The 10,689-nt window shown below is 48.7% G+C and overlaps 1 protein-coding gene across 1 annotated transcript; it reads left to right on the top strand.

Annotated features, from left to right (window-relative positions):
- The first annotated feature begins 238 nt into the window (after nucleotides 1–238).
- On the top strand, nucleotides 239–8,725 carry LOC142360918 (syntabulin-like). Its single transcript, XM_075417232.1, has 6 exons — nucleotides 239–372; nucleotides 4,477–4,499; nucleotides 4,833–4,935; nucleotides 5,816–6,019; nucleotides 6,596–6,745; nucleotides 7,600–8,725. Exons 1-6 carry the CDS (start codon nucleotides 239–241, stop codon nucleotides 8,594–8,596), a joined length of 1,611 nt encoding a protein of 536 aa, XP_075273347.1. The 3' UTR covers nucleotides 8,597–8,725.
- Nucleotides 8,726–10,689: the final 1,964 nt, after the last annotated feature.

Genomic DNA, 10,689 nt, shown 5'->3' with positions numbered 1-10,689 from the left:
AACTGCTCTGCACAGACAAGTGCTTTCCGTGCCATCTACCGGCTGAGTCATTTTATTGGACTTCAGTTACGCCCAAATGAGAAGAGACCTTTGCAGCACCACAGGTAGAGGAACAGAAGTCACAAAAGAATTCAACAAGTAGCTTACCACACAGTGACTGCCTCTCCACTCGTTTTTCACTTGGTCGTTACTCAAAACATTGATCTCTACTCCAAACCTCCTGCATGTTTTGGACATTATGCTACTACCGTCGAGGGTCAGAAAGGTTTCATTTCTCCATAAAGGAAGAGCCTACGACAAACTGCAGCCATATCTGGCTCACTTTGTCCGGGTTCCAAAGCAAGGAGTTCAGCACAGTCTGGACGGAATGATGTAAGTTGTTTAAACCAGGAAAGGACCCATGCCTGGTGTCACTCGTGCTTTGCATTCCTAACACAAGTTACGTCCAAAAAGACCTAAACCTCTCTCCTCAGTTAGCAGAACACTAATTATAATCACAACACTGTTAGAGATATGCTTCTTCTAGGATGTTTTTATTTACTGTATGCATACTGAAAAACTGTAATAAGAATGGTTTCATAGCATTTGGTCTTTGACCTCACCGCAATTAAAATGCACCACCATTTAGCTTACCTGTTCCCACTGGGAGGAAAAACTTCATTGGTATTAGAAAGTCGAAAGGTGCAGATAGGTATCTACAATTTGCAGAACAAGCCAACATCGAACTAACTTCAGTGAACTGAAAATCCAGTTTATCATCCACTACGCTGCTTCATCACTGACTGGAGAATTTCAGTGCATCCCAGCCCAGAACCTGCTGGGGGGGGACGGGGGAGCGGGGCAAGGAGTCAACAGAGTGCAGGAACTTCTCAGGCACTAGTAGCCTACTCCTCAGCACTGTCCGCCAGCATGCTTCGATTCCAGGAAGCATGTGGCTTACTACGCATGCTCCTTGCAACTGCTCGGCATCTGCACTGAGTCACCAGTGACGTGCAGAAACAAAGTCCACAACTCACAGAGAGTTATAAAGCAGGTATGTTTCTTATGGCGCCGGGTGCAAGGGGGATCGCTCCTCCTGACTTGCACACCAAGTCACAAAGCATGCACCTATTTATTACAAAGTTTATCTAAGTAGGCTGGGCTATTGTAATTGTTTCTAGGAATAGGCGTGATTCTTGTAATTATTTCTAGGAATTCATTATCACCCAGATCCGTAGCTTTGCAAGGCACAATTTGTGCTTTTCCTGCCCTATCTTTCATGTCTCCATACTGCCGTTTCACATCTAGTGAGTTAATAGGAATGAAAGAATGAAAAGAGTAACTTATAACAATTAGTATTCCATTAGAAATGTCATTTAACTTTGAGCCGTTGTAAGCGTTGTTGTACTCAGCATGTGTTGCCAGTATGTTCTTCTCTGCTTCTTGATAGTGAATTTGTCAAGTCATAAGTGTGAGCCGTGGGTTAGGATGTCCCAGTCTGAACTCAATCATCTTTGCAGGCTTTAGGACGGTTAGGAATTTGAGGAGAGACAGGTGGAGCAGACTGTGTTGGACTGAAATTGGTTCTGAGTACGGTGCAGGTGCGGTTGCTTTTTTACTCAACGTTGGAGCTGACTGTAGTTAAGAAAAAGGAGGCAAGGGAAGTGACCCTGGGCATCTGGGAATATGACAGTTCGAGTCAAATAAGCTAAACAGATTAGACTGGAAATGCAGGTGTTAGCTGCAAATGATGGCTAGATGTTAAAAATGCCTAGCTGGTAAAATGTAATGCTGTTCCCACTTATTACGTTGCCTTGTCTGGTATGTGAGGTTTAGATTCCCAGGAGACTAAATGTGCAGGAACTTCTTCTTGGGGACACCCTGTGCAAGCAAATAGTGGTGGTGAATTAATCCGTTATATATATATATATATAATATTCTTTGGGACAGTAAAGTTCCTGAGATCTTTTCTTCCTTCTCTTTGCCTTTCATTTTCGGCCTACACAAAATAGCTACTGCTGCTGTTTTGAAATCAAAGTGTTTCCGGATAATGATGCTCCATGCACTGAGCCCTCCTGCATATTTTACTGATGGGATCCGCTTTAATTTCACATCCGTTGCTGTGGAGTGGTGCAGATTTGCTGGAGTTGCCGGCACAGGGAGCTGCGAAGGACCCGGTCGCCAGGGGTGCCGGAGGATGGGAAGATGCATGCGCACACCTCTCCCTCCAGCAGCGAGGATGCCGTGTCCAGGCACCAGCCCGTGCTACCCTCTGAGCGCGCATCCTGGAGCCGGGCGTGGAGGGCCGTGGGGTGAGGCTGCTGGGCGGCGGTGGGGTGGCAGGGGCTGCTGGGGGCCCTCTATTTGCATTGGTCCAGCCCCCCGCCTGCTTCATAATGGCCAGGTCTCCATGGCGCCAGTGTTAGGGAACGGTCCCTCCCAGTGGGCCAGCAGACCCGGCACAGCCAGCAGGTCCCCTTGGAGCTCCTCTGTCTGCCATAGATCCCTCGGGGTCTGTGGTCCCGAAGAGGTAACATCTGCACCTGCGGGCCTCCTCGGACAGGCTTCAGGCGCTGTGGGCTGCGGACGGGGAGGTCTCTCCTCATCTGGTCCAGCGACTGGTCCCATTGCTGCGGGAGGCAGAACAGCCTAAACAGGTGGATCTGCCATTACTTTTCTTCTAGGGGTTACGGCAGCTGTTTTGGGCATGGAGGAGATGTGGATTCACGGTCTTGAGCCAAACTGGGTAGAGCGGAGACGGCTTGTGATTTATCTGACCTCAATTCCCTATCTTTAATGTCGCTGTAATCTTGCTTGCACAAGTGCACTGAGGGCCTATTTTGTTCTAAAGGAGATATGATGAATAAGACCAGTCAATCTAGTGTGCCATCTTTCTAACCTGACGTATAAGCGTTTACTTCAGGAGAAGAGAAATAGTACCTTGAGCTCAGTGGTTATACTGACTAACTGTCCGTTGACTAAAAATGGGAGGCAAGGCTGGCTCGGAGATGGGTGTCTGCGTTAGGGACGTCCACGTTTAGTCAGACGAATTCCACTCCTGTCTCCCGTGTTCCTCGTCAGGTCTCTGACCACTCTGCTGTTAGCTCTTATCGAAGCCAAGTACAATCTCTGTCTCTTTTACATCTCTTGGTGTGTTTTTTTTTTTTGAACAGAAAGGAAAGTCAGTCGTAGACGTTCGGTTGCAGAAGAAAGTTTGCGTTTGAACCACGCATGTATCTTCAAGTAGGTCTAATTAGATGCCTTTTCGTCTTCTGCTCATCCCTGATAAGCTTAGGCACTGTCCGTTTGTCCTGTTTCTCAGGACCCCTGCCCAAGGTGCCTAGCATTGCACAGGGAGATTCTGTATCTCATTTTACACTGGGAATTCCCAGGAATGAAGTATTTGTAGAAGGCAAGCTAAGTAAATTGCACGGAAGTGAAAAAAGCGCTTGGTACCTTCCAAGAGATAATACTGGAATAGAGTCAGAAAACACATGTTTTGAGCAAAAGATACTTAGAAAGTGAAGTAAAACTTATTAGCGTAGAGCTATTGCTTTAGTTTGGATTTACATATGTTTTAGATTTCAACTTTGAATTTCCATAAATTTGCTTGAATTGTTGTTGAAAACATGTTCAAATAGCCAAGTGTTTCTTTCAAATGGGAAGAAGCAAAGTAGCAGCTACAAAGAGTGTTTCAGCTTTCAAGTGGTCTGCGTTTTTGAGCCCAAATCTACAAGTCCCTGTTAAATGACAGTGGCCTAGAAAAACAACCTTGCAATTCTGTGTCGCCAATTTTATAATCCACCCCCCTCTAAAAATTGTATTAGATGTTGCTTAGTAGAGACATAGGCAATTAGTGGTTGGGCTGTGGCCTCTCAAGACATGTATCTCTTTTTGTTCAGAAGACTCTCGGGCTGCAGCAAGCGCCCACAAGTCCCAGCGAAAACGGAGGACGCAAAATACAAGCCAGCAGGTTGCCACGGAGGATCCGGCAAGTAGAAGGTGAAAGCCTGAGTCCCACCTGTCCTACAAAATGACCTGCCCAGCTGTGGGCTGGTGGCACAATCCACCTCCAGTGCAGGGTCTCGATGGCGAGAAGCTGGGCACAGCAGTGCCCGAGGGTACCAACAGGCGTAGCCTTCCCTGGCCACTGCGCTGGCCAAGGAAGCCACCACTCCCCACTCTTGGGTGGACACCCACCCTACTGCTTGCCAGTGCTCGCTCAGCAGGCAGATCCCTTCATCACATTTCAGCTGATTGCATGGTGCAGCAACAGCTGGTAACTTGGGCAGCTGGCAAAGATGCGCTCAGAGGGGATGTGGAGCAGAACTTTCAGTGTGACCCTCCATAAATCCTGATATACCCTGCTAGGCTATACACATTTATACATACACACATGTATGCGTACATCATCTCAGAAACCAAAACAGAAGCGGCTTTCTTCCCAGCAAGGAGCATTTTCATGCGGTTTAAAGCAAGAGAAATCTCTACTTGCAGTTGTGTGCTCCTGAAGGAGCCACGTGAGCAGCCGCATTCGTCTGCTGATGGCTCTGAGAAAGCAAACAGGTTGTCACAACAAATGTGCCTAGCCGAGTCCTAAAATGGCTTCTGTAGCGTGAGGGTTTTGTGTCCGAATGTTTTTTCTGCTCTTGTCGAAGTGCCAGTTCTGAAGCAATGTTGAAAATCTGGAACAGATCCAGCGCTTGTCCTCAGGGACGTTTGAAAATTCATGCAACTGCTGAAATTCACACAGGACGGACAAAGGAAGGGTGCTCGTGATTCACCGTTATTTTGAAAACAGTCTTTGAGTTAGAATTTCCATCATGTTTTCACTCTTCCCTTTTCCTTTCCAGGAACTGAAGCCGATTTGAGCTCTTCAAGCAGCACAGGCAGTATTTCAGCACCTGAAGCCCGTGTGACTGCTGCTGGAAGCCAAAGATCTTCTTTTTCTCGCAAGTAAGCAAAGCAGCTTTTGCTGAATCTTGCAAGTGTTGCTAGTGCAAAGACAGACTACTGGGTAAGGTCTTGCAGTTAATACACACACAACTACTATTGTGAGTTTTAAACCATTTTTTTTTGAACATTACTTAAGCGCTCCCTAGATTATATCTCAACAAGGAAAGGTATTGGCTGGGAGCAAAAAACAATACGAAGTATAATTTAAAGCCCTAAAATTACCTGACTTTCAGAAAGAATAGATATCATTTCGTATATTACTATACTGCCCTGCTTAATTGAACAGAAGTCCTCTGTAACAAGGCTCCTTCAGATGCATTGCTGTGTTAGGCGCAGCCTGTGCAAATGCTGCCTCACACAAGGGTTGATGCTGTACTGCACAAAGCGGAAGGAGATGTCTCCTTTGCAATATGTTCTTTTTCAACCGTTCGACTTAACTCTCTATGAAACATGTCAGTGCTGTCACAAACCACAGTCCTGCACTTCATTGTAAAACAATGATAAAATCACCCAAACCGCAGCAGTATGAGGCAGGTTTGCAGCAGCCCCTCACCCACCTGTTCCTTATAAACTGTTCCATTTTCAGAGAAGGGGAAGCTCAGGGGACGTGGGTGATCCGACGGAGTCACTGGGAACTGTGAGATCCGCAGAGAAAAGTGAAAATGGCCAAGGTTTCCCTAGGTCACGTAGTTCAGACTGAGCACCCCACAGCTAGTGAAAAAACGTGCAGTGGCTGATGACTTCAGGACTTTCTTGCCGGGCACTCACAGTTCTCTGTCTAGTTTAGTGTTCAGACAACTCTGTGTGTAAAAGAAGACACACAAAGAGTTGCGCGACGAGGATAATCCAATATGCTTTAACCATTCTGGTTCCCCTCCAGTCGTGGCCCTTACGGTCAGAATAACGGATCCTTATCCTGCAAGTCCGCAGCCAGCCCACCTGCTTCCCGTCAGAAGGAGCCTCTGTCAGCCCTGTGCAAAAACCAGCTGACTCCTGCCAACATCCGTCAGAATTACAGGGCTTCTTCAGGCACCAGCAGCAGCTCAGGCTCCTACAAAGGAAGCGACAGCAGCCCAGCGCTGAGGCAAGTCTTTATTTCAGTGTCCCGGTGTTGAGCGCAACGAATTGCCTTCTCTGCTCTGTAACGGGGGCTCGGCTGTGCAAGTTGCCGAGCAGGTCACCGTGCTTCTCAGCATAGGTGTGACTGCTCGTGTTGGTGGCTTGACAGCCAACAGGCTGCTCCATCCCACGGAAAAACTTGATGGTCTCAGCAGTGTAAAACTGAAGGTTCCTTTCTGTCAAAGCCCTTTGAGTTTTTTTGAGGCGCTCCCTCACCTGGCTGTGTCTACAGCTGGGTGCTTGCTCTTGGGCATGCCACCAATTTCGAGCGAGGGGACAGCTGGGTATTTTAAAGTTCAATGTCTCGTGTGATGTAATGGCACTGACACCAAGCAAAATAAGTAGTAGATTTTGCACTACAGCCACAGATCAGCCGTTTCCTCGAGTACTTTGATTTGCCAGAGGGAGTCACTTGTGCGGACTCTGAGGAGCCCCAGAGGAGGCAAGCTTTGTATCAGTCAACGGGACACTTTTCTTTTGGCTAGGACCGCAGAACTGTAGCAGTGATGTTATGTGACGCTTTGGGTTTTTTTCTTTTCAGGTGTTCAGGGGGATGCCATGCTTGTGGTGCCCACTACAAGATTAAGCCACCAAATCCAGAGCAGGATTTGACTGCTCTGCAGCAGAAAGAAGCTACATTGCGGCATTTGAAAACAAAGCTGAAGGAATCGGAGAGCAAACTTAAAGAAAGGTACATTTCACTTCAGAAATCAGTTAGAAAGGTTTGTTCAGAAGCATCTAGGGGCGGGAATCCTGAACGTTTTTACTCATTTCTGGACCACATAAATTGTTGATGAAGAAATCTGAACTATTATCTGTCTGATGAGGTTGTTTTCAGGTATTTCAGGTTTCATAGCATGTTCAGTGAAGCTGTACCATGCAGCTGAGTTCTGAATATGTCTGACTTTTCTCTTGTTTTGAACTTTCCCAACTGAATAATTTTCAAGGATAATTTTTCACCAGTCTGATTTAGCATTGAGACCTGTGATACATCCAATAGTTTCTACCTGCCAGCATGTATTTCCTGAGTCTCCTGTTCTACCTCACTCCGCGAAACAGGACTCCAAATGTCCCCCTTCTCCCCTAAAGAAAGAAAAGCTCTTACACAGACCAGCGTGCCCGTCTGTGTTTTTGTCGCTTCAATATTGAAGTTTTCTCAGCAGCCCTTTGTATGGACGCTGAGCAAAGAAGTGACAATGTGCATTGCACAGCAACAGATGTCGTCTTTTCTACTAAAACCGCGCCCTCCTGAGAGCCGGCTCTCCGCACACACAACCCAAGCGGGCACACAGCGGGGTCTGAACGGAGCCCCAAGGCAGAGTCCCAGGGACCCTGCGGTCCAGTTCGGGATAGCCCGACCTCTGCATCAGCGAGGGCTGGATCTCACACAGAGATCTCTCCCCACTCGCTTGCAAGCCTTGGAAGGAATCTGCTTCCTTCCTGGAGAGTCTCTGCAGCGCAGCCACCCCAGTGCGCTGGAGCCTCATGTTGTCTCTTGAACTGACCACCCAGCAGAGCTGTTACACCGTTTTTCTTTTGCTACAGGGAAATAGAAATAGCAGAGCTCAAAGCTCAGCTGGGACGCATGAAGGAAGACTGGATTGAAGAAGAGTGTAAGCATGTGGAGGGGGATCTGGCCTTAAACGAAGCAAGAAGCAAAATTAAACAGCTCGAGCAGGTTATTGAAGCCATGAAAAACAATGCTGTTGAGAAAGACCAAAAAATTCAGAAATACTTCTTAGACATCAGCATTGAAAATAAGAAACTGGAATCTTTGCTGCAGAGCATGGAAATGGCTCAGAACAGCTCTGCGATGGACGAGCAGTGCCTGCAGTACAGCTGTGACGCAGAGGGGAAGCCATCAGCATTGTGTGCCACGATGCCAGAGAGCCTCATGGCAGAGGACCAAGCTCTGGAGGAGGTGGCAGATAGCAGGCTGCTTCTTAGTGAGGACACATCTAATGGGACTGATTCAGCTGAAGAGAGCTGGAGCAGCACAGCTTGTGAGTGGAGTGATCCCGCTCCCTCCAGTTGTGTTGTGAAGAAACTGATGCTTGACAGTGTTGCAGATGAAAAACTAACTTCTTCCCGGCAGGAGGAGAAAAGCAGCAGTGTGATGGTGGAACAGGCCGTCCAGACTGACGCGGTGCCATATAGCCTAGATGTGGAGCAGCTCATTCAGAACGTCTTCAGAGCTCAGGATGCCTGTTCTCCTGTGCAGTCTCTATGCAGGAAGGTGGAGCACAGAGTTGGTGAAAACCATTTCATGAAAGAACTTGATTTTACAGACCCTCATGATGATGAAGCCTTTGGGTATGTCAATACTTGCTCGCAGGCAGGAAGAAAGAGGAGATATTGGAGCAGCAGTCTCCTGAGAGATGTTCCGGCTGTAGCTGCCCCTGTTGTATCAACTGTCATGTGGGCTTTCAGTACTCAGAGAGGAGGATTAGATTACATTTACAATATTGGAGCATTGCTTCGTGGTTGCTGCCTCGTAGCCCTGCACTCTTTACGCCGTACGCTCTTCAGTGTCAAAACTTAAAGTCCACTCTGTCCCCGGGCCCCAGCTGGCCTCAGCACTGAGAATGAGGGATGAGATAGATAGGTCATAAAAAGTTATTGAATATTCTGGCAGAGCCCACGATTTTGCTACATATACCTGTATTGTGTTTTAACTTATTGTTTACTTAATTGCTTTATTATAGATAACCTTTATAATCAGAAGTTCAGTAAAGCATGTTAGAAATATTAAAGGTGTGCGAGTATCTTCTTGAAGTACAGCTGCAGAGAACACCCCATCTCAGCTGAGCTGCCAGGCCCAGGCTGCGCAGGGGCAGGCACTGCGTCAGGGCATAAGGACCCATCAGGACCCAGAGACCGGAGTTAGGCTGAGAAAACCTAAGTACAGCTCCAAGCATAAGCGCTCAGCTGGAGAAGAAGGCTCCGGTCGGTCTGCGATTGTACACGCCACCCGCTCTGCCACACCCATGCTGCATTCACAGATACAAGTGACCTGATCTTTAACCCAGTGCAATCTTCTGGAAGCTTGTAACTTCTCATTTCTGCACTGCCAGGAGAGTATCAGTCTTCCTGGCGTTTAACAGAAGTCCAGAAGGCCTTGTTTAACCCAGCTGGTGGGAGCCACGCAGTCTCGCTGTGCACGCTGAGATGCCACTGTGACCATCAAACCACAAATTCTCCATGTCCAAAACTTCAGATCTGTCCATAGATCAGAGGAGGGCAACACTACCCAACAGATGAAACCGTGGCATTTGTCTGGCCCCACCCAACCTTTCAGCAACACCTCTGGCCATTGTAACCTCGCCGGCCTCCTGTTTTCTCCTCCAGCCATGCAAGTGTAGTATTTCCCGGTGCAGCCCAGAGCAGAAGAGGTCTAGTGAAGCCAGGCAGTGCCATGCATTGCTCTGCAGCTTTTGAGAAGAAGGGAGTTCGTAGTAAGCTGCAAGGGAGCAGGAATAACTGGCCAGCACGGGGGGAGCCTTTGCAACACTCAAGAGGGTGACACACACCGATGCACACAGAGGCGACGCAGAGACCCCTCACGTCCCTGTGGTGCCCGGGTTCTGAATTACTTGTGTTTGCAAGGGAGAATAAGGGAGGTTCACAAAGCCTAGCTGTATGGTCTTCCCAGCTGATGTCAGGGTGTTTGAAGTCTCCCATGAGAACCAGGGCCTGTGACTGTGACGCTGCTTGCAGTTGCCTGTAGAAGGCCTCGTCAACCTCCTCCTCCTGGTCAGGTGGCCTGTAGTACACACCCACCGTAATGTCACCCGTGTGAGCCTGTCCCTTAATTCTAACCCACAAGCTCTCAACTCCTTCTTCATCTGCCTCCAGGCCAAGCTCAATGCATTCCAGTTGCTCCTTCACATATAGAGCAACTCCCCCACCTCTCCTTGTTGGCCTGTCTTTCCTAAAGGGTCTGTAGCCATCCATGACAGCGTGCCAGTCATGCGAGTTGTCCCACCACGTTTCTGTGATGGCGACCAAGTCGTAGCCGTCCTGCTGTACAATGGCTTCCAGCTCCTCCTGTTTATTGCCCATGCTACGTGCATTGGTATAGACACACTTGAGCTGGGCTGTCAATCTCACCCCTGGCCTTGGCACACCAAGCCTAGGCTCATCCCTAGTGAACTGGGTGATGTCCCCTTCCCCCTTCGAACCTAGTTTAAAGCCCTCTCAATGAGCCCCGCCAGCTCGTGGCCAAGAATCCTTTCTCCCCTTTGAGATAGTTGCGATCCGCCTGCCGCCAGCAGGCCCGGTGCGATCTACACCTCCCCGCGATCAAAGAAGCCAAAATTTGACTGATGGCACCAGTCCCTGAGCCACCTGTTAACCAGGTGAGTTTTCCTGCCCCTTTCAGTGCTGTTCCCTGCCACTGATGGGATGGAGGAAAACACCACCTGCGCCCCTGATCCCTCAACCGGTCGCCCCAGTGCCCTGAAGTCCCTTTTGATGGCCTTGGGACTTCTCTCTGCTGTCTCGTCCCCGCCAACCTGCATTACCAAGAGGGGGCAGTAATCAGAGGGCCGCACCAGACCAGGGAGTTTCTTCACAACATCCCTAACCCGGGCCCCAGGGAGGCAGCAGACTTCCCTGTGGGATGGGTCCGGTCGG

Source organism: Opisthocomus hoazin, chromosome 3, assembly GCF_030867145.1.
Source record: "Opisthocomus hoazin isolate bOpiHoa1 chromosome 3, bOpiHoa1.hap1, whole genome shotgun sequence".
In the NCBI taxonomy this organism is placed as follows: Eukaryota; Metazoa; Chordata; class Aves; order Opisthocomiformes; family Opisthocomidae; genus Opisthocomus; species Opisthocomus hoazin.
Note: the sequence above shows the minus strand (reverse complement) of the source record. Positions and strands in the feature narration are given on the sequence as shown.

Excerpts from the sequence above, each read along its gene's own strand:
- LOC142360918 (XM_075417232.1), top strand. The coding sequence starts at position 239 with ATGCTACTACCGTCGAGGGTCAGAAAGGTTTCATTTCTCCATAAAGGA. Across the intron at positions 4,936-5,815 it reads AGATCTTCTTTTTCTCGCAA|TCGTGGCCCTTACGGTCAGA; the intron begins GTAAGCAAAGCA and ends GTTCCCCTCCAG. Across the intron at positions 6,746-7,599 it reads GAGAGCAAACTTAAAGAAAG|GGAAATAGAAATAGCAGAGC; the intron begins GTACATTTCACT and ends CTTTTGCTACAG.